At 42.9% G+C, this 23,985-nt stretch overlaps 1 protein-coding gene across 1 annotated transcript in view; it reads left to right on the forward strand.

The window, feature by feature from the left end:
- The window catches only part of ADGRF5 (adhesion G protein-coupled receptor F5), a 41,175-nt gene that overhangs the window by 1,625 nt on the left and 15,565 nt on the right, over nucleotides 1-23,985 (forward strand). The window contains exons 2-10 of the mRNA XM_031066665.1: nucleotides 14,873-15,024; nucleotides 16,149-16,292; nucleotides 18,426-18,486; nucleotides 19,055-19,219; nucleotides 20,764-20,943; nucleotides 21,317-21,444; nucleotides 21,890-21,948; nucleotides 22,614-22,756; nucleotides 23,594-23,800. Coding sequence (XP_030922525.1) covers nucleotides 16,191-16,292; nucleotides 18,426-18,486; nucleotides 19,055-19,219; nucleotides 20,764-20,943; nucleotides 21,317-21,444; nucleotides 21,890-21,948; nucleotides 22,614-22,756; nucleotides 23,594-23,800 — 1,045 coding nt within the window. The 5' untranslated portion in view covers nucleotides 14,873-15,024; nucleotides 16,149-16,190. The remainder of the gene's footprint in view (nucleotides 1-14,872; nucleotides 15,025-16,148; nucleotides 16,293-18,425; nucleotides 18,487-19,054; nucleotides 19,220-20,763; nucleotides 20,944-21,316; nucleotides 21,445-21,889; nucleotides 21,949-22,613; nucleotides 22,757-23,593; nucleotides 23,801-23,985) is intronic.

Genomic DNA, 23,985 nt, shown 5'->3' on the forward strand with positions numbered 1-23,985 from the left:
CTTCCCTAAATTCATCTGAGTTTGCCTCCGGTGATCCAGGTTTAAAAAACAAACACAGAGAACATGCGTAGGCACTGGGAAGATATCTTTGTCCTGATCTTCTTGGTTATTTTTATTTTTTTAACACCTCTTAGGCAGGCTTAATAAAGTTCTCCAACATCTGAATTGGAGACGTGGGAAATTCCTCAAACTAGGCAGAGCTTCCTCTCATTGTTATAACACAAAAGACCAGTGCAGCCTTTACTAGAGTTCCTTTTTTTAACCCATTCATCTTGACCAAGAAGCCTACCTGCTGCTGCTACTGTTCAGGGCTGTGATTCACAGTTTCCCAGTAGACAGCAGATAAGCATGGAAGTTAATTTCATCATCCACAAAGACGCCATTATTCTGGGGTTTCATTGCACTTGAAACTGAAATGGTTTGATACTGGAATTAATCTCAGCCTTGAGCAAGAATCATGGCTTTTCAAGATCAAATGGGATGAATCTACAGTAAAACCAAACTCCTTGCAGAAAACCATTTCCAGTTTTCCATGAAAGAGTTTCTTAGGACCGTGATCTTCAAAAGGGGTTCAATTGACATTCATGAGCAGATCCACCCTAATTGCATGTTTATACAGAGTTTATTTCTCAAATGATTCGGCATGTGGCTCAGCCTGCCCGGGGGCAGTTACCGCCCATGGGTTAATCTGATCCTGCACCTGCCCTGCTGGTAAGGAGCACTTACCAGCTCTACCCCTTATCTATGCTGGGCAGCATCCTGAGAGGACTGAGCCAGCGCTGGGTGAGGACAGGAACTGTGGGGCTGTGATAGTGGCCCTGAACTGGTTGTATTAAGAATATGGATGAGATGGACAAGGTGGGTGTGCAGGAACAGGTAAAACGGGAAAGAGATAGCAAAAGATTTGCAATGGCTTGTTTCTCTCTGATGGACGAATGTTTGATTCCTTGTTTGTTCAGTTGGAGTTTTTTTAGAAAATAGTAGCTCCTGCGGAGCAGATAATTCACTGTAGCAGGTTGTCTAGTAATTACACTGCTATATTTGCATGTTATAATGCTGCACCAGTGGACTTTGTTAAGAAGTTTTTGACTACATTTGCAGCCTATTCCAAGTGCTTATCTGCTGTTGATGGTGGCTGGAAGAAGTTTCCCTTTCACAGCCATCCCATGACATGACACGAATGTTGTAGCCTTAATTCACCATGTCTACACACAGTTTATATCTTTTCTATAAACTTCAGTTTATTCCTGTTGAAGCCTGCAATGGATTCTGCCCCAAAACCCTCCCCTCTCCATCATAATTCCCATCTGAGCAATCCAAACAAGATGGGTGTGATGGGATTGAATTAACTTTCCTCATAAAGTGCTTTGTTTGGATTTGTGGCTGAAACAGTGTTGACACCATACCAATGTTTTGGCTATGGCTGAGCAGTGCTTGCACAGTGTCAAGGCTTTCCCTTTCTTCCCACTGACTCTGTAGTGATTGGGATGAGGGTTGGGAGGGATTGCAACAGGGAAAGCTGACTAGAATTCACAAAAAGGATGTTTCAAACCATATAACATCATGATCAGCAACAAAAAAGTAGTAGTGGAAGTCAGGGTTGTCTTCCAAACCTGCCATTGCTTGGACATTTTCTGGATATACATCTATTTGTGGGACGTAGTGAAGGATTGCCTTCACATCACTTTTCTTTTTCTTTCCTCTTTCTTTCCTATTAACCTTTCTTTATCTCAATCTACTAGTTTTTGTACTTTTTCTCATCTTATTCTCTCCTCCATCCCTCTGACAGATGGGCAGTAAACGAGTGCCTGTGGGGGTGTTTAGCTTCAGACCAGGGTTAGCCCATAACAACAGGATATCTAGTCTACCCTTCAGACACCTTCCAATGGACCACTTTTGAATAAACAGAAGTTTTTTCCCAGCCCAGGAAAAGAATCTTTAAACTCCCTTGTATCATCTCCATTGGCTGATTTACGCAAAGTAATACTTGTTTCAGGAAGACCTCAAAGGTCATCTAATATCCTTCTCCTGGCATTGAATTCCTTCATTCTGGATGAAAAGGGAGCCACATCTCATTTGCCTTCTAGGTACTTCCACAAGTTTTGCTTTATCAGATCATTAGTGCAGTCACTGATGGGTTTTTCCTGTCCCAGGGTCTCTCTAAGCACCCTGTGAAGCAGAGACAGCAAATATCATCCTTGTTTGGCAGCAGAGAACTGAGGCACACTTATAGTCAGAGTCTGCTTACAAGGTTGGCTGCTGCCAACCCTGGGTCTGCTTAAACTCACCTCACCAGCATGGAGAATGCTATGGCATCCAGGTTTGAGGGTGCTTGTGAGCAGCAGAGCTGTATGCATGCCCCATTTAAATCTTAATATGAAATATTAATTTCCAAATGCCTTCCCTCAAAACATAATAGAGCTGTGATCAAGTATGTAATTTACTGTCTTCGGAAATTCCTCAAAACGACAGAGCTTCCCCCAATTGTTCATGCTCAGAGGAAAAGCTCTACTAGAGTTCCTGCTTTGGCTCAATCCTGTGAGCACAGGCTTGGTCCTCCATAACCATTAAACTGAGTGTGTGAAAGCCATCTTCATTCCAAAGATGTCCCTACGTGCCTTATGACAGGCTACTCACAGAATGCCCCTTGCTCCTGAAATTGTTTCACTGTGCCTTCTTGACAGAGAAATTCTTTAAATTCCTGCATATTGTCCCTAAAATTTGGGTTGGCTGATCCTAGGCCTGAGGTCTGGGATAAGCCTGTGCATGCCTCAAGTGTCTCTGGCAATTAAACAGGACTGATGGCACTTCCTTCCTTCCTTCCTCCTGTTATCCATCCTGTTTCAAGTCTGTGGCTTAAAAGGTTCAACTGCTGTTCATAAACACTGTCCCTTATTGCAGTTAGGACACACTGCATGTAAAATCATAGAATCACAGAATGCTTTGGGTTGGAAAGGATGTTAAAGCTCATCTCATTCCAGCCCTTTCCATGGGCAGCGACACCTTCCTCTAAACCAGGTTGCTCCAAGTCCCATCTAGCCTGGCCTTGGACACTTGCAGGGAATGGGCAGCCACAGTTTCTGTAGACAACCTGTGCCAGGGCTGCGTCACCTTCACAGGGAAGAATTTCTTCCTAATAATTAATCTAAACCTGTTCTGTCATCCATCCCCCCCTTGTTCTGTCACTCCAGCCCTTTTGTCGGCCCTTTGGGTACTGGAAGGAGCTCAAAGACCTCCCTGGAGCCTTCTCTTCTCGAGGCTGAACAGCCCCAGATCTCTCAGCCTGTCCTTTTAGGGGAGATTTCGATGTTACTATTGAAAATCTGCTTTAAAAGCTGCCTGCTCTTTTCCTGAACACCTTGTTTCTGAACAGCCTTGCAATGGTTCTTCCAGCACTGCTTCAGCATCATAGTACCAAACTTTGCAAATGCCTAATCCATCTGACAGCAGTTAATGGAAGCTTTCTTTGTCCCTAATGTAAGTCCAGGTGCTTTTGAGGGTGTTGAAGCAGAGGAGGTTCCTCCTGAAGCAAGGCCTAGACTGCCTGTAGAGTCAGCAGAGAGAAGCAAAAACGCCTCAGAAAATTTCTTGTGGGAGATGCAACCAAAGTTCAGCACCAACTTCATCCCGTTGAGCTGGGGGGTGGGAGAGATGGAAGAGAACTGGAGAATCTTCCTGTTCTTGAAATGTGCGTTTTATTTTAGGCCATGCTAGAATTAGGAGAAACAGTGTCACAGCAGCAGGGCAGGGTGTGTTAACCCTGAGGCCATCAGCAGGGCACGGCTTCTCTCCATGGGCCTGAACTCTCCTTTTCTCCCTAAACAAGGAGCCCAGGCTGTGCTGCTGACTGGGAACAGCCCCTGGCCCATGCTGTTCTTTGAAGGATTCCTGTGAGTCTTGGCGTTAGCACTGGCTGAGACAGGGAACATGGTAACTATGGACTAGGCCTCCTAATGAAAGGCAAAAAGAGACCTCAGCAGTTCATCTACTCAGGCCCTACATCTCATGGCAGGTGCTTGTTTAAGCTCTCCAAAGGCACCCTGTGGCTGGAGAAGTGCCGTCCCTTGGTGCTGTATCTCATGGTCAAACCTGCCATCAGTTTTAACTTGTCTTTGCAATGCTGTGTTTTTATGCCATGTGAACCCAACAAGCACCACAGGGGTTCACAAGTCTGGATCATCCCTGGTCTCAGTCTGAAGATAAGCATCTTCATTCTTGGCATCAGGTGTGAGATCAAGCCACAGTATCATCAACACAGATGGGACTTGTTTGTTTTACTAGTGTTCAGAAGACTTCAATGAATAATAGACTTTAGACATGCTTATCTTCAGACTGAGAAAAATTTGAAAATATTATAGACAGGTGCAGCCTTCCAAGAAGTTAAATAGTAGCACTTTTTAGCCTTTCTGAGTTCTCCTGTGCTCTGAAAGACAGATCAGTAAAAAAATAGTAAGGCTGGAAATGAAATCAGAGGAACAAAATAGAAACAATTATTTTTTCTCTCAGGCTTCATCATAAGAGAAGGCAATTAAGAGATATGGACAACAGAGACCTGCCTTCACTGGTTTGAGGGATTTCCCTCCATTTATATGATTCTATGCGCCAAAGGTGGGTGCTATTTTGTACTTCCATCTTTTTGTTGCTAGGTGTGACAAGCCAGGCCCTCCGGCAGGAAACACCTTCTGTCCAGAGCATGATTGTACAAACGCCAAAAGGCTGACACCTACACAACTTACAGAAGCTTCCTACACAGCCAGCTGCAGTAATAACAGGAAAAAAATCAAGAGGTTAATAAAACGAAATGAGCAGGAAGCATGCCGTCATCAGACTTTCTAGTATTTTAGTCTATAGAAGTAACCCATGTCTGGCCTGACTCAGGGACCCAATCCAAAACTCATTGCAACCCATGGAAATTCCAGTGAAACGGATATTGTGAGACCTCACTCTTCACTACATTGATATGGGAGTACCTGGCAAGTTCCTCCTTCCCCAGTACTCCCACAGTGCTGAGCTTCAAATATCTTGTTGTGTTACCTCTCACTGTGAATCAGGCCTGCACCCCACTGCAGATGCTCCAAAAAGCACAAGGAGAAGATAAGGTTCATGGGCACATCCCTTCTACTATCCCAGTCATCAGAGGTGAGCTGGTGTGTGCTTTTCCACAGTCTTTCCAAACATGTGGTACCCAGCTGCATACAAAGGGCTGAAATAGGAGGGTGGAATTAATTGGCTAGATTTTTTTTCTTTTTTTTTCTTTGTTCCTTATCTACAAAACTCTCACATGAAGGCCAAGGAGGAGGACTTAGCTGGAGTGGAGAAAAACCCAAGTGGAAGTGAGAAAGAACTGCTAGGAAGAAGACAAGAATTAGGCAGGGCTTTCTTTTTCCAGTAAAGTGGCAATTTAAATGCCATTTCACTTTTGTTGCAGCTATCACTGTTTTCAGTCTGGCATATTAACATGCCATGTGGCATGGGGAACATTCATCCCTTCACTTATGAGTGCCGTGACATCTATTTGCACAAAACCAACAAAAATAAGAATTACCCCTCTATTCCTGCAGAAAACAAAACCTCTGCTCATGTCTGAGAGATCCCTGAGCATCCCATCAAACTCAGCCCCCTGCACCATGCTGGGCACAGAGCTGGAATAACACAGCTCCACAAACATCACAAAGCATGCCACAGCTTGTTTATTGCCTGTTTGAATCCTTATCACTGAGCAGTTCAGTTTTGTGTCCTTGATTAACTTCTGTTTATTTTATTTTTGTTCTCATTCAGATGTGTTATCTAAGGTCAGTGCAACTTCCCTTGTCCCCCCTTTCCCTTTCAGCCAGCTCTCCCATGAAATATTGTTGTGCCTGGGTGTGTGTTTCTTAAAGGCATTGTGTGTTTTCTGTCTGAAACAAACATTGTCTGATCATCCAACTTATTACGCACTACCCAAAGGTCATGCTTTATGCAGAGAAAGGAAAGCTCTTCTGTTGTGGCTGAGGAATAACAAACTGGACAGGCACTGAAAACAAGGCTTTAGCCCCAGAGTTCAAGACTCTGGGAAAATGTTCCATAGTTGTTTGCAAATGGTAACCAAGGTTCAGCTGCTACAGGCTACTGGGCAGCCATAGAGCCAAACTGTGCCAAACTGTGCCTGTGCCAGCAGCAGATCTCCCTCTTCATACCTTCTAACCTGTAGAAGCTCCTGGTTCCTCTCTTCAGGCATCCTTCACCTCCACAGATCTCACAGCACCAAAGGCCTCATCCAAAATACCTAGAAGGAGGCAGAGTTGTTCAAGCCACGGGAAAATGCTGGCATGGGGGTAACTGAGCTTAACTATATTACAAAAAAAATACAGCCAAAGTGGAAAGATATAGAACAAGTACCAAAGAGGCAGGAGGACTGCTGTGCTAAAATGGCATAGGATTCTTAATCCTCAACAGCTGATGGGGAGTGTAAAAGAATCATACGGGGTAAAAGGCCATGGAAAACTCTGCACTATCTAGTTTGACAGTTAAGGATCAAACTTGACCCTAATGAGTGGTAGATTCAAAGCAAACAAAGGAATTCAGACCTCCTTGCTCCTGCAAATTGTGTATTCTGCACACTCTCGTAGATTTTCCTGTAATTGACTTCATTTGTCTTAATAGGCCATTGGGGTGGTTAAACACCAATGACCTGCCTTTGCCTCCAGAAATCCCTGTAGCTCTGATAGCCAGAAGTGGAAGTAACATTCTGAAGATGAGCTGCTGCAAACTTACCTCATTTTTGTAAAATTCTTCCGAAGGGCCTCTGCTATAGCCCTTGTTGGATAAGAACCAACTGGGCTAGACAATCCTTGGATCCAACCAAGGGCAAATCTGTTCAGGACATTAAGCTAGCAGAACCCATTAGAAAGGAGGGAGAATGGTCTCTCAGTGTGGACAAAGGAGCAAAAAGCACAGAGTTGAGGGCTTTTACAATGAGTCTTTAAAGCAGAATATGTCTGCCTGACCACACAGGGAGCTCTTGGCCTCAGTGGCCCAGGACATGTCCCACAGCCAGAGCAGAGGGCCAAGAACTGAGGCTGTGGACTAATACCCACCTCACAAAGAACTGCTGGTTGAAGATATGTTGTGCCTGCAAGGCTGTTTGTTTTCTTCTTCCTGCTGATGCCAAAAGTCTATTCACCTCCATTTCAGTACAAGAGGGGCAGCTTTCGCAGACACATCATGCAGAAGGGTTACAGCCAACAGGAAAAAAATACTTGTATGTGGGATGGCTGCATGGGGAAGCATAACTCTGTGTCTTCTAAAACAGAACTGCATGTTTCCACTTCTGCGTTTATAACCCCTTACCAGAGAACCCACTCCAGGGTGGGTGTATCTTTAGGTCCCCTCATTGGTTATTTTTAGACGTTGACAAGATCCCCCTGTGCCTTTCCTTTTCCAGGCTAAGCAGTTCTCTCAGCCTTTCCTGGTATGACAGATGCTCTAACTTCTTAATCATCTTCATGGCCCTTTGCTGGGCTCACTTCAGTGTGTCTCTCTTGTACTGGGGAGCTTAGGAGCTGGATATTGTGCTTAAGATGAATCCAGAACCAGGAAATCTTTTTCTTAAGTCTAACCTCTAATGAGAAATGTTGTCAGAAAGATTCTAGAAAAAAGACATGACGGGCAGGATAAGAAAAGCTTACAAATATGGCTGCCTGTGAGAGACAGAGTTGGTGAGTCAGACAGAAGGATAAGGTGGAATAGGCCAGGTCCCTCTGAGTGAACAGAGGTTGCCTGAGCAAAGGAACCCAGGTAAGGAGCCCCACGTCTGAGAGAATGTCTATAGAGGCAGCCGTGCTGCAAGGGATTATACAGAATGCCAACAGCATGTTATTTCTGGTTCTGGTAGAACCCAGGTGTCTTTATCATGCTACACTGCCAAGGCCACAGAAGCCATGAGCTATCGCAGAATCACAGTAGAAGCTGAGTTGGAAGAGACCCACGGGGATCATTGAGTGCAGCTCCTGGCTGTGCACAGGACCATCCCCAAGAATTCTGTGGACATCACCACCCTGCCAAAGATGCCCTTTCTGTCCTAACACAGTGATCTGGCTGTAAGTGCAGATGTATTGTCACCCAGCCCCACGGGAGAGGCTGGCCACAGGTCTAGCCTTGGTGTGGTACCTTCCCAGAGGGGTCAGCTGTACAGCTGTACAGTAACCAGAGTGGTGTTCATGCCTCTCCAAATGTGCCAGGCTGTTTCTCACCTTTCCCCTTCCCTGAGACAGTGCTTAGCCAGTGACTGTGGCAGTTGATGCTTATGCATGCATGAATGCCCTCACTGATCTGGCCGATTGCTGTTCTCCAGTGACAAGCAGTAAGTCCAACTGTAAACTGTGCCAGAAGGGTTAGGAAAACATTGCAGGGCTGGCTGGCACTGTACAGAATGTGTTAAAAACACTCAAAAACTTCTTTTGGCTGCTCTCAGAATATTAGGAGTGCCTGGAGAATGTGATAATTTGGACATTCAGCTGGGCAGTGTTCTCTGTGCTCCCAGTCATACAGCTAAATGGTTGCTATTTCAGCTACTGTGCCCTGCAATCATGAGTCCTAGAGAGTTGTTCTCTCCTTGCAGGAAGTCCTGCATGGTTGTGGTATGATTTGAGCCTGATTGCTGGGTCTAAATTATTTTCATTTTCCATGTAGATTATTTGGCTATGTAAAAAGGTCATCAACAATTCACGGGAAGGCTGACAGAGGAATAGAGGAATCTAAAGTCATAATCATAGGTCAAAAGGAAAGATAAATACTGCACAAACAAGGATGGAAAATGTGAGCTGATGTGAGCTGATGTAGAAAAAGGTGTGAACCATAGCCCTCCTCTGGAAATATTGTTTTGGGGAAACCCTTGATAAGGCTGTAGGTACAGTTTACCTCCTCTCTGTTTTAACCTGTGAGAATATTGTGCTGCAAAGGTCAAGAAAGGAATGCCTAAACCTGGATAAGGTAGAATAACAGATTGGAAAAGAACTCTAAGCTCATGAGTCCAACCATTAAGCCAACACTGCTAATCCATCACTAAAACATGTCCCTCAAGCCCACATGCACACATCTTTTAAATGTCTCCTGGGATGCTGACTCCAACACTGCCCTGGGCAGCCTGCTCCACTGCTTCACCACCCCTTCCTTGAATAACTTTTTCTAAGTGTCCAATCTAAACCTCCCCTGGAGCAATTTGAGGCCATTTCCTCTTGTCCTGTTGTTTGTCACTTGGGAGCAGAGCCCGACTTCCACCAGGTTTCACCTTCCTGTCAGGGAGTTGTAGAGGGTGAGAAGGTCCCCCCTGAGCCTCCTTTTCTCCAGGCTGAGCTCCCTCAGCTCCCTCAGCTGCTCCTCACCATACTAGTGCTCCAGACCCTTCTCCATCTCTGTTGTCCTTCTCTGGACACACTCCAGCACCTCAGTGGACTTCCTGTCATGAGGGACCCCAAACAGAACACAAGATTTTTGATGTTTCACCAGTGCCAAGCACAGGGGAACAATCATTGCCCTGGTCAGTCCAAACACAACTCTGAGAACACAGATATGTGCTCTTACACATCTCCTCTGAATCTCTTCATTGCACGAATCGAAGTGTAGAGATACACAGGTAATTAGAAGAGATCAGCAAACAATCTTACCAATCACCCCACTGCCACAAACCCACGTGGAAGCAGTTATCAAAGGCTCTTCTCTATGTCAGCAATTGTATAGCCTGTTTTTAAAAACCTCCACTGAAGAAAACTTTGCAGCCACCCTGGGTAGGCTAATTTTGTGCTTCTAAATGTTATAATTACATATTTTCCATAATCACCAGCATATTTACTTTTGCTTCAGATTGTGTGACTTCAGCCAGCTGTCGCTGTGAACATCCATGTCAGTCCTTTTTCAAGGGACAAACTGTTATTGTGTCCATACCTGAGTCTTGTCCTATCTAATCTGAACAACCTTCAGCCTGTTCACAAGATTATGGCTTTTGTCACTGAGGTTATACAATGCTCTTGTCTTAGCTCTCCTTTGGATGTTCTCCAATACAGCAATATCCGGACACAGGGCTCCAGCCAAAACATCAACATCATCATACAGTGCACTTTTGTTACCTCCCAGGTCTCCAATTAAAAATATTTGCAAGAAAAAAAATTCAGCATTGTTACAGTGAGTGAATTTAGATAGCAACTTCTTAGGACTCCCTTCGGAATAATTTCTGCAAGACTGAGAGGAGCAAAACTATCTAAAACAGATAGAGATAATAAATGAAGCCCCAGGTATTGTCAGATTCACCCCAAAAACTGTTATCTCAAAGTAAACTACCTATTAGCTCCAATATACTTGGGATTCACTCTGTCCTCATGTTAAAAACACAGTTTTGGGTGTCTGAACACACAAAATTCAGACTCAAGAATATCAGATGGTGCAAGAATCTGCAGTGTTGCATCCAGTTTCTGAGAGTTTCTGGCATCTTTTTTCTGCATTTGGATGCAGTTGACAGTGGGGTTTGATTACACAAATTGCTGAGATTAATTTCTAGACATAAGACTGAAGTGTGAATGTCCAGGACGGGAATGAGGAAGGGTGAGTCAAGAGAGCTGCAACAGCTTCATTTCTAAGTTCTTTCCACATTTGCTTTCTCTTTGAACAGTATCTCCCAGGGTGCAGCTGTGTGGGAACCTTACCCTGGCCTGTCTTTCGTGACAGATGAAATGTGTTCACATGCTTTTGCAACAGCACATTTCCAGTGAATTACAGGATCCCTGTAGCTCTGCCCTGCTTTGGATAGAGCAAGTGTCCTCTAGCAGACCTCTTGCTTTCTTGAGCCTGTGAAGGTTAATTGTAGACTCAAATGTTTAAATAAAAATGTTGTGGGGTTGAGACTTTAGAGTCCAGGAAGTTCACAGTTTCTGGTGACATGACAGTACATGATGAATGAGTACAGGAAAAAACATCAGGACTATCAGGACATCCCCTGTGCTCACATACCAAGTTGATGACATACCTAATCCTCTGACATTGTATAATTTTCACATTCTCCCGCAAAGTAAACCAAGATTTCTCATACCTTTAGGCTGCAGCTTGATGATAAGCCTTGAGCAGAAACTCTCTTTTAAGAAAGCCTTGCTGACATTCTTTCCCATTCTCACACCCCAAGATGCTCTTTCTTAAAATTTTTTGAAAGAGAAACCAACAACAACAAAAAAAAGAAAATCACAAATAAAACCACCCAAAAAAACCCCAAACAAACCAAAACAAACCAAAACACAAAACAAAAGGAAAAAAAAAAAACACAAAAGCTAAGAAAAAAAGAGGATGTTTGGGGAAAGCGGGTTTAACACAGGACCGTTTTCCAATCAAGGCCTGGCAATGTGGAAAGTGTGACTCCACCACAGGCACAGGTAACTCAGCCTAAGCCAATTATTCAGCCTCTTCATCTCAACCTCTGCACTGGCACTGCTGCTCATTCAAACCTACATGCAGTCAGCCAAGGGGGCAATTTTGGGAGCAAATGATCAGCTTTTTCTGTAGGGATAGAGCATGAACTCGTGTTGAGCAGCTTGCCAGGGCAGAAAAGAAGAGGTCCTCCTTGTCCTTACCCTCCTGCCCTGTCTGCCAACCCTTGTTCCATCTCCCTTCCCTGCTTGGGGCCGCTTAGGTGCTCCTCTTCTTGCTCTGGCTCTGGCACTAACTGAGACCTTCTCTAAGCTGATCAGACTCAGATGAAAGTGAGCTGCACACCTTATTGCTGCTTTAGTTTTCTGCAGGGACAGGGAGTTAAACTGAGTAAGAATCTGGAAGGCCAAGGCCATCAATAAAACCAATCTACAGAGAGAGAGGTGGTGGCATTAAGCGCTGTAGATGTAGCCTTGGTCTTCTCCTTGTTCAGATTCCTGAACCAGCTTGAGTGGGCAATAAATCAGACCGATGGCACCACAACAGTGAAGACAAAGACATGCTGTAAGGGTAACAAGGGCATCAGTCATGCCAATTTAATCACCTTAAAACTGCTGCAAACAGCTGAGGTCTGACTCACCACCTTGCAGGGAACAGCAGGTGAGCAGGTTTGCAGAAAAGGAAACAGACCTGTCTCCTGAATTAACCAGTGTTTAAAAAATAATTTCCCCACAACATGAGCTTAATCCCAGGGGTTTCCACAGAGCTCAGCCAGTTGATGCCTCACACACTGCTGAAGAAATAAATTCCATTGATAAACCAACTGTTATCAAACACTGTAGGGACAAGGGTTCCACTGTTACTTGGACAGATGTCCCCTGTTTGTGTGTTCTTGGCTCCAGATATGGTTCAGCATAGGAACACATATAACACATCAGAATTTCCCGTGATTTCTGGGAATTCCCATAGCCATCAGAGTCACAGGTCTGCGTCTCTGTGCAGCTTCTCCAAGGGCATAAATGTGTCTCCACAGAGCCTTCCAGGCCCAGCCCACAACAAGCATGCTGCCAGCTCAGGTAGGAAAATTTTAGGAATTTCCTCCTTTATAGTTTCAGTCATAGCCCACAGATATTATGCCATTGCTACAAAACATGATTTTGCTGCTTTCAGTTCTCAACACCCTCTTTTGTTAGAACAAAGAAGGTGAGTAACAGCAGGGGAACAAGTTAGTCCACTGTAATCTGCAGATAAGACACTGAGGGACTCAGATCAGTGCAGGGGGAAATAATGAGTACAATCTGATGAATCAGGAAATATCTCCTCTTAAAATGCCTTGTGGGTTTTCTGCAGTGGCATAACTGCTCAGCCTCACACTTGAAATTTGACTGCAGGCTCTAGAGGCAACTTCTTTTCTGGGCAGCAATAACTTGTTCAACTAATCATAAAAGTTCCTGTGGTTTAATATCTCTTTGAGAGAGCAGACTGGGCTATGGTAGAATGCAGATGATGTTTAAGATGAATCTAATTAGAAGATCTTCTCTTTGAACCACCTGAGAAGGTAAATCATACTAAATCTCTGGGTGTTATCTTTATTTTCTAAAATGTGTGATGGTGACTATTGTGCTGGGTGGATTTACAAGAGAAGGTGTAATTATTTTACAGCATTCATGAAAAAGAGATGTTTAAAGAAAAATTAATAAGAAGGTCATGTATCTCCCTTATGTCCTGGGTTAAAATGAGACCTTACTATTTACCTCTAGGAATCCTCTGCATTTTAGTATTAACTTTAAACAATATTTTCCAGCCTGAGTGCTGTGGAGAATGAGCATTTTATAGCAAATCTGGACTTCTTTAGCTCTCTGGGTCTTTATAAGTTGAAGATACTTATTGTTTCCCAGGAGACAGTTTGTATGAGAAATGAGGAATTTGTCTTCACGTGTGCTTTGCCCGCTGAAGGCAGACAGATACTTGAGAATTTGCTCACTAAAAGTTTTACACCAATGCTTTATTCATTGAGAAATTAAACAAACAAAGGGAACAGCCACATTGCTCGAGAAGAACATTTAATACTTTTCCCCATTTGTAACTTGTTTGTTGGTTTTCTGGCTTTCTAGATACTGGCTTGGAATGTTTTGGAGCTTTAAATAGCTACCAAAGCCTGAGTAGCAGCCCAGCTCTCATTTACATGAGTTGTCCTCTATATGGTGTCTGACACGTACAATTAACAGGGTGTTTGCTGTTAGCTGCATAAAGTCACACAGAAGATGTGTTTGAAAATAGAGGCTGACCCACAACATTTGAATATGAAGGCAAGCTGGGGAGCAGGGCAAAAGATAGATGCAAAACTGCACCAGATGTTGTTTACTCTCATCATAAATTTTGTTTAATGACCCTTTTGCCTTTCTATTATCTGTTTCATTAACCTGTTACCGGTGTAACACAAACTCTTCGTGCAGATTAAGTTTTTTTACCATATGTTGTGAGAATATGCTGAATATACAATGCTACCAGAGACCTTTGTTTAGTTAGTGCTTCAATTATTAAGTCATGTCACTATCTCAGGAACTTATGTCACAGCTTATAATGTTACCCTCATGATCCACTTTAATCAATTGTGATCTTGGGATCAGCCAGATCCATGGAAGTCTTGAGTTTGTTACAAGTGGATGATGTCTTCAAAATAGGAAAATAATCTCAAAATAGTCTCTTTTGTAGAATTCTGGATGTAGTGACAGACATGCCCAGGAACCTGAAAAAAATTCTCCACATTTTTCCCCCAATTCTGTTAGCCATTCATTGGTTGGATTAAAAAAAACCCTGTAACACTCTTTTATTTTAATTGATTTTGGAGTCGGGTAGGAAGATACTTTGAGTCACTGCGATGCCCTTTCTCGTTATTCCTGTATAGGGGTATAAGAGCAGCTACACTGTGTTAGCTCAGATGTCTAGATAAAAGAGGGGCTTTTTCTTTGTTTATTTGTTTTATTTTGTTTTTATTTACTCTTGTTTTGTTTTTGTTTATGTTGGTTTGGAGGTTTTGGGTTTTTTGTTTTGGTTTTGGTTTTTTCCCTCCATTAATATGCTAAAATATCTTAAAATTAATTTTCCTTCTTTAATTGCATCTCAGAATTCAGTTGACATTTTCTTCAGATCCCATTTCTGAGTGGTAATTGTTAGTTCAGAGTCCATCACAGAATGCAGACTGCCATGATAACTTCTTTCTACCTTACACTTATGAGTTCTGAATTTCATGATCAAGTCACTCAGTCTTCTGTGACCTCAATGCAGATCTTCACAGGCAGACTTTGCTTTTGTTAGTCTCAACCAAGTAAAATTTTCCACGGTATTGCATCACTGATCACTGCCTTTTCCACATCACTTGAGAACAGAGAGTAAGGTACAGGCTTACACCTCATTCCTGCCGAGCTCTGGTGATAACATCTCTGTATTGGAAAAGAAAATAATTTATCCCTCTTTTAAACAGGTCAGTACCCAGGTGAAGTCCCGCTCCAGATGGATCTCTCTAAGAACCACAATTGGTGAGAAAAGTCACGAATCCCTGCTGGGCACCCACCTTGGTGATATCAAATACATGCTTGGCTATAAACTCCTTGCCATCCTCTTCCAATTCACAAGGTGAGACCACAGATCATGTTCATATTGTTGTTTTCTGTCATGGACTCATCTGAGAATGAAAAGTGCCAGCAAAGCCCCAGCCTGGCTGGGAGCATCAGTTCTGATAAATGATGGTTGCAATAGGCAGCCACTGATCTCAGGAGGTGCTGATTTTTCTGTTTTCCCCTAGTGACTCATTGCCTTGCAAAACTTGAGTTTGGATGAACAGCCTTTTCAATGTGAAAAGACTGTAATTTTACAATAGTTCATGATTCTAATCAGGGTGACGTTATCCATTCAGGCCCTGTCCAGTACTGTGCTTAGAGTCTTTCCTCAGTGCTTAAAATTATTTTCATAATCATTTGGGTTCTGCCTTTTTACTCTTTTTCTTTAGCTCTCGACTAGCTGTTAATTGTGGAACTAAGAAAGTGCTTTGTTTGAAATAACCAGAAAGTGCATATTCACAGCAAAATATTTATCTTTTATGGATTCTTCACCTCCCTTTCTCTATTCCTCTTGGTTGCATAAATGTGTTAGCACTTGTTATAAGGGTCCATGAATGTTTTACCTCTCCCTTTATGTTTCATCATCCAGTCTGCTGTGTGACTAAATTAGCTCAGGAATTAATGAAGTAGAAAATGTTATTGGGGTGTGGGGGTGTGGATATGTGTGTGTGTGTGATTTCAGGCATCACATTATTTTCTTGTGTGACATTGTCCTTAGATTCTAGTTTACTTATTTGTTAACTTCAGTGCAATTAATGGAGAAGTTTGTTAAAACCTCAAGATAACACAGATTATTTCCAAGAGATGCCACTCTTCATTGTGTCCATTGCTAGCCAAGGGGTAACAAACACACAGATATCTGTACCTGAGCCCATGGTGATGCTACAGCCCTCTCCAGTGGGATACAGTCAGTAACAGAGCTCTCCCTGCTGCAAGAGGACAGGCCCTCACTTGCAGCAACATTCCTAATTGCTCCCTCATCTCCTGGCAGTGCATTTCCCAAGTACCACCAAGAGGTATATTTGAAGATCTAAAGTCAACTTTTCTCAAGGCAGATTTTTAGCACCTCCATTGTCCCTGATAGGAATTTGCTCAGGACTCTGCTTTCTTCAAACAACTTCTTTCTCCTATTTTGAGTAGGTACAGCTGACTTCAGGCTGCAGAGCGAAGTCACCAGGCAAAATGCCATCCCCAACCACTACAGGTCTCCACTGCCTCTTCCTGCTGGTCTCAGCCTGCTGCCAGATAGCACAGAGCTCAAACTTCTATCCATTGTCCTATGTAGTGAGTATCCCTCTCTACCCCCACTGGTTTTCATTGGGTGTCTGCTTGTATCAGCCTGATGTTATCCTTTACACCCACAAAACCTTGGAAGGAGTCAGAATAAGATGGGAGGGAGGGGGGGGAGGGGGAGAAATCTGAACCCAGAGTGTGTAAAAGAGGTGGAGAAATCCAAAACTGGGCTCTTCATGTTTCCCAGTTTAAAGTCTCTCCAGTAGGCACTGAACAAAACACATCTTGTTTCTCACTATGTTGGTCTGCAAGGGGTTTCAATTGCTGTCCCTGGAGCTAAGTCTACATAACATATATGTGGGCACTGCTCCTGGATGGAATTCACCCATCCTAGGAGAGAGGAACCAAATATATCTAGAAGTGACATGTTTGCAGGTAGGTGACAGGACTGTCACAACAGCAGGACAAGTGCACATGACCAAAACTCCACTCCTGGATGATTTGTGTTTAGATATTGCCCATGAACTGAGATTTTACTTTCATCTCCCGCTTTTTCAATAATCCTCACAGATCCTTTCTGTTTCACCAACAGTATGAATTATGGAAAGCCATTTTTTGCTTCATCGTGTGTTTGTTAACAGACAGTTTCTGCACAGTTTTCCCTAACAAAAAAAGACAAATTTTCCCTAACAAAAAAGACAAAAGAAGAACAGAGAAACCAAGGTTCTAACCAAATGGAAGTAAATATAATCTGGTAAATCTACCAGTTCTTGGTCATCACAATTAGTATTAGACCAGACAATACTTCTTTTATCTTCTCCATTGTGAGCAAATGGAGAACCTCCTTCTTTGAGAAAGTTGAAAAAAAGGAAAGGAAATGTGAAGAGAATGGTGGGAACTCCTTAAGCTCTTTCTACCACTACCCACTCCTTTGGCAAAACAAGATATGTCTGGTTGCAGCAGGCCATCTGTGCTTCAGCAGATGTCTAACAGTGGCCAAATATCTAATTTGGTCAGATTTTTTTTTCAAGCTGAGTCTTCATCTCAGCACTTAGGAGTTTTCATGAAAAAAAGCAACACCTCTTTTTTTAGCACCGCTGATCATGGGACAGCCTGGAGATGAGTCATTACTTAATGGTGTGAAATATGTGAAGTATTTAGCAACCTAGCAATACCCTTTGGTTGTTTGGGAGAATAACTGAAAGAGGAAACTACTGAGTCCAAACCTGGAGGAGGATGTGGGTCACAGGGCACTTTCTGTAACTCCTGCAGCCAACCTCTAACACGAAGGTACATCCCAGCAGTGCAAAAAGTGCCAGCACTCCTTGGGATCCTCACCCCAGCACAGCTGTGATACAAAACCCAGCTCTAATCACACACCAGATGGTTCCTTTATGTAAAGAGATGACTCAAGAGTTGCCAAGCTATTCACCCTTCTTGTAAATAAAGGTTTCAGTAGGAACCAAGAAACTGGCAAAGCTGCAAATTTCCTGCCTGTGTCTTTGCTTGTTCTTTAGCCTTTCTTGCTAACAGTGGTGCCAATGTATTTTTAGGGCACAATTAAAAAAAAGATAAGATGGTCTGAATCTGACTTGGCTGCAGCCTGTGTAAACCCAGCCAGAGTGAAATGGTGCTAACCCCTGCCATGGTCAGCTGTGTCTTACTGATGGCCCCAAAATAGCTGACCTGGAAACTGAGCTGGAGCCAAGGCTTTTCAGTCCCCTTTCTTCTCCTGCTCAGGCTGGCTCTACTGCTGCAGAGGAAAGCAAAAGGTGATCAAAGTGCAGTTTCTGGATTCAAATGCTGAGTGGCCAGGTTTCCCAAGCAGTTCACAAGGCTGGCCCAGGACTAAGTACACTGTGACAGCCCCGTGGAGATCTTGAGGCTCAGACACAAAAATCCTCCTGAACTGGGACAGTTGGCTTGCAGAGATATGCAAAGAGGCATCTGCAAACTCAGTACATCCCTTAGCTGGTGCTTAACCTTTCCCTGCTTGGATGATAGAAATTTGCTGTTTAAAGAGGAAGATGGGGTGGGAGGTTGGAGACGTGAGGCCAAGTTTAGTGGGAAAAAATTATCTATGTCAGTATTTTCTTCCCTAATTTATTTTGCCAACAACAGCAGCTGAAGTTTCACTTTGTTATTGTCATGGAGCTTCACCATTTTATTTTATTTTTCCCACAGATTGACAGCACGCTAGGGCAAGAAAGCTTCTTCCCAGAGATGCAAAGGCAGAAGCGAAACAGTACGTACACAAATGTATGGTAACAGAGCAGGTTTCCTGTAAGCCCAGGGTGAAATCACTGTCAGGGACAGCATCTCCTGATGTACTGAACTGGGAGTATCAAGGACGAGGTGCGGTTGTTGTTTAAACCCAGCCAAGCACCACAGTGCCCCTCACTCACTCTCCTTCAGTGAGATGGGGAACAGAATCAGAAGGATAAAGTGAGAAAACTCACAGGATGAGATAAAGATAAGATAATTCTATATGGCTCAGTCTGTGGTTGGCAACCCATTAACTTACAGATTCTAAGGAGAGAAGGGATGAGACAGCTCTTCTATGAATATATTATGTCATTTGTATCAGCTTTCTGTGCTCTGACACCAGAGAAATCTGGCTTTTGTCAGACAAGGAGCACATAGAATAGAAGCAGAATATCTGTTGAGTGGGGAGCATGAAGATTTCCTAAGCAGAATGCCACACTAAGCTACCATTAAATAGCAACAAAGACCCCAAATGCTAAACTAGAGGCCATCAATTTGTGATTTACCCTCAAACACAGCTTTGCCGTCTCATTCTATTTCTCTTTCAGTGCTTATTCTTGACCTCCCCTTTCCGGAGTATACTTTTGACATTGAAGTAAGCCTGCAGGATTCATCTTACCTGGAGCCAATCAAAGATTATTTTAAAAACATTGATCTTCCAATTAATATTTCAAATGTACAAGCAACAGTTTCAAACATCAGCATTACAACAGGTGGGTTGGTTATTGATTTGTTTATTATGGATAACGTGGGGTCTTGTCAGTATTTGATGTCTCCCACTTTTACCACCCGTCATGTTTCAGAATCAGCAAAACTGAATCATCTGTGGGTTATTGATTTGTTTATTATGGATAACGTGGGGTTTTGTCAGTATTTGATGTCTCCCACTTTTACCACCCGTTATGTTTCAGAATCAGCAAAACTGAATCGTCTGTGCCCCTGCTGAAAGACCCAGCAAGGCTGAAGCTGTAGCACAGAACAGCATATTTGTTATCTGTTTCTCACCACTCCTCTTTATATAATGTTGGCATTGGGAATAGCTCTGAATGCTTTTCCTAAGGAAAGGACAAAGCCAGAGGAAGCCTGACCCAAAGAATTTTGCTCCAGCTTGGCTAACAAGCAGTCTGAGTTACTTTCAAGTTTCAGGAAGCTGTGACAGCAGTTATCAGACTGTTTACTTCCCTCCTCCTGTATCTGGAACATAGATGGCTGCAAGAGGCTGTACTCTGACCCTGACAGGGAAGGGCTGCATGAGATAGAGCTCACTTCACCTATTCTTACAGGGTGAGACAGGTTTTATTATGAGTTGTGGTTGTGTAACATCACATCCAAGTAATACACCAGAGCATATACAAGCACACCAAGCATTTACAACAGCAGAGGAGATTTGATACCTTCTTATCACTGAGCCATAAAGCAGCAAAAGGAAGTGTTCAACAGTTTCCAAAGCAACATGCAAATGCATCTTATAAAGGCCTTCAGGCTCACATGTAATGTGTGAAAATCAATTTGTTAATATCTTACTTTGCAAATGACACATTAAGAGCAGAAAAATTTACAGTGATGTGCTCTGTTTTGCCTTTTTTTGGTGGGGGGGGGTTGGTTTTGTTTGTTTGGTTTGGTTTGATTTTTTTGGTTTTGGTGGTTTTGGGTTAGTTTTTGTTTTGGGGGTTTTTTTGTTTTGTTTTGTTTTTTTTTTTTTTTTTTTTTTTGTTTTGTTTTGTTTGGTTTTTTTTTATTGGTTTCTTCTTTTTTTTAGTGCTTTTTAAAGCACTTAGTGGCTATGCTACCTTCTCTCACATAGCATCTGCCAGGGGACAGAACAACCAGAAAAACACAACACCTCATTAGCCACTGGGACTCTGAATGATCTCACTCTTACAATCTCTAAAAGCTTATACACTTGCTTTCAGCTCAGGTGACATAAAAACATTCAGTCTGAAAAGTATTATGGGACCCTGGCCAGTATGCCAGGTAAACTTTTAGGATCAGACTTCACATCTCCATTCAGTTACTTGAAAGCAATTGATCAGACTTTTCCCTGTGCCAGTCTGGTTCCCATTTCCTATTAGTAATTTACAATTAGTAGAGTAAAATTTGAAAGCTGTCAGATCATCATTTTGGCATCATTTAAGTGAAATCACAATAAGGGCAAGCTTTTGAGATCCCTGTCATGAAGACACAGAAAGGTAGATATTTATCTTGCAATGCTATGCCCCATTTACCATTCTCATGGTATTTCTCTGTCTGACTCCAGTCTGCCTGCCCAGTGGTGAGAATAGCAGCTGCTGTTTCTGTGAAAATGGATATGCCTGGCCGAGCACAGTGTGCAGTGATGTGATGCCCTGCCATTCTCTGAGCCTGGATCCAGCCCTGCCCTGTGGCTACAAGCAGAAAATGCCTTTCTATGGACCCTACTGTGAGCCCCAGACTGAAGGTGAGGAGATACAGGGCAGAACTTCATCACTGTGCAGCTCACACACTGCTTAGAGGTCAGAATAGTGATGAAAGGTGTGATGAAAAAGCACATCAGGACTGAGCTGGCTACCACACAGCCTGTGAATGTGGAAAGTCTGCAGAGATGGTCTAAAGCTCTTCTCCCTGTGATATGGGCTCACCTTGACCCAAACACTTGCAGATATTTAGTTGCATTTGGAGCCCCAACTCCTGGAATCACTCCCATGCCTCTTTGGGACTTTCAGCTTTCACTGAGCCAAGAAAGTTTAATCTCATCAGAATTTAGACAGATTTTCACCTCATAAGCATTGTTTTTTATTATTTTGCATTTATTTTTCTGTCTTTGCTTACAGAGTCATGTGGCATGGGAGAGCCCATTGTAATGAATATGTCAGTCAGACTTGACTCAGACTTCCAGGATGATCTCAAGGATTCTTCCTCTCTGTTATACCAAAAATACAAAATGGACCTTGAAAAAGCGGTAATGACTTTATTTTTTTAATCTCTGAAGGTTGAGAGCCCCCTAAGTAATGTGGTGTTTACCCCAAGTGCCTGGGTAGTCAGTGTCTCTGTGGGGAGCTGGGAAGTGTGCAGCAATGGGAGCTGCAAAGTGGGGCAAAGCCGACTCCATTGATGGCAATGAAAATATTCCCATTTTTTTTAATACACTGGGAAGTATTTAGGAACCTTTTGTATATAAAACATGAAAAAAATCTTATTATTTGTCCTCTCTTAAATCCATGTGGGTACACATGGAATGAAACCATGAACAGAAATGTGTTCCATGACACCAGGAGAGCACCAGGCCTGTTGTATCAGATTTGTTACATGTCCTTACTCACATCAGGAATTGAGAGTTTCCTATTTTAAGCACACTTCAGTAATACCCAGAGGACTTACACCATCTCACCTGTCTTTGTTTACAGTTTAATGCCAGCTACAGATGTCTACCAGGCTTTGTATCGGCAACAGTAACAGGTTTTAGGTAAGTAAATAATTTCATTTTTTCCTGGGAGACACAAATCTTCCTGTCCAGTCTCAAGGAGACACAAGTCAGCAAAGGTTACATTCACTCTGCCTAGAACCCACTTCCAGCATGCACACACTGAATAACAGAATAATACTGCAAAGCAAAGCCCAAGTATGAACATGGAAATGGGATTGTCGGTAGAATTCATCACTGTGCAAAAGTCCAAGAAACACAACCATTAGCCATCTGGAGCAAAGCCTTTTATGAAAAAGATTGAGCTCCACCCAAGGGAGAAAAGAATGCAAATAAACCTAACATCACTTTCTAGGCCATGAGGAAGGTGAATAGTACACTGACTCTGGATACAGCCTTGGATAAAAGAGACATTGCTGCTGTCCACACATATTTAAATGCAGCTGCATTTTAGATTTCTAAGGAAAGTTTACTAGAAATAAACATCAGACAAGGAAGGTGTCACATAAAGGTGTTCCTTTTCAGGGAAGAGCTGTAGCACAACTTTCTCATATAACAGAGCAAGTTTTGAATCCCAAGAGGAGTCTCCACAGGGGAGTCCTGTGAGGTCTTCCCATCCATGCAAGACGGGTCACCACAACAGAGAAAAGCACTAATATACAAGGATATTTAATTCTGGTGCTCATGTCTTTCTTGTATCTGTTTAGCCCTGGAAGTGTTTTTGTGAACTTTGAAGTAAGAACAGGAGCAGCAAGCTTCACTCAGGTTGGAGATTCCAACAGAGCTGTACCGCAGTTTCTGGATTCATCGTACCAGCTAAACCCATTTACCTTCACAAGAGTAATCACTAGTAAGTTCAAAGCTCTCAATACTTTCCTTCAACCTTTACTTTAGTATTTTTAGCCTGAATCATGTAGCTTCCCTATACTGTTGATGATTTGGTATGGACTTTCAAGAAACATTTATTTCTTAGCTGTTTCATTTTATCCTGCGTCACCAAAGCTTAGGACCCTCATGAGAGGATCATGCATGCAGTAACTCCCATGAAAAACTGAAGGCTTCCAGCTACTCCACTGACCAGTTATTGGTTGGAGTTGATTATTTCAGGGGTCTTTTCCAGCCTAAATGATTCTAAATGATCCCTGATGTGGTCTGTCCAGGGGAGAGAGATTGAACACCCTTAATTCACCTCCAGAACCGAGACAGCTCTAAGAATGTCAGGCTGTCAGCACCTCCTACCCTTTAAAACAAAACATAAAACTCTCGCAGTTTACATGACAACACATTCCGCTTGGCTTCCTTGGCACATTTTCCGTGCTGATGCTGGACAGTGTGTTACAACTCAGCTGCTGATCAAATGCCCTGGAGGTGTTCTGTTCTCAGTGCAGCAAGTGCTGGACTGTCTGTCCCAGAGGATGACTTCAACCTGGTTTCTTCTCCTCCCAGCTTATCTAATTAGAAAGTAGTGGTGGTGGTAATAATATTTCTAACTCTGCATAAAACCTTCTGGAACTTTTAGCTGAGAAAGATACTAAAAGAATGTGTTGAGGGAAAATCCCGTGGCCTGTATCAGAGGTGGAACCCTGCAGCTGATGTGAAGCACCTGGGACCCCTATAAGATGAAAGACACGATAAAGATGTGAGCTGAAGTGACAGTAATGCAGAATGTTGCTCTCTGTCTTCCCAGATCAGACAAACTTCACCGTGAAACCCTCGAACATTTTTGAAGGGGACACAGTAAGACTGACCTGTGAGATAAATTCGACATTTTCCAATGTGACCTGGTATTACTTTGACCAGACCATCTCAGCTGGCTCCCGGTATTCAGTAGAGACAGTTTTAGCATCCAGAACATCAATTCTTAAAATTACCAACGTTACAACGAAGGATTCTGGTATGATTTTCCATTGTTAAAACAGCAGAAGTAAATCTTTATTGTGGCCAGTTCTATAAAAAGCAAAGATGAATGCAGTGGCTGCATTTTCTAGAGAAAATGTGAAAATTACACTGCCCTTCATCATTTTCCTGGTAATTTCATTAATGATCTATGTATTGACTGGCATTGCCAGTAAGATGTGA

Source organism: Geospiza fortis, unplaced genomic scaffold (genome assembly GCF_000277835.1).
Source record: "Geospiza fortis unplaced genomic scaffold, GeoFor_1.0 scaffold98, whole genome shotgun sequence".
NCBI lineage: Eukaryota > Metazoa > Chordata > Aves > Passeriformes > Thraupidae > Geospiza > Geospiza fortis.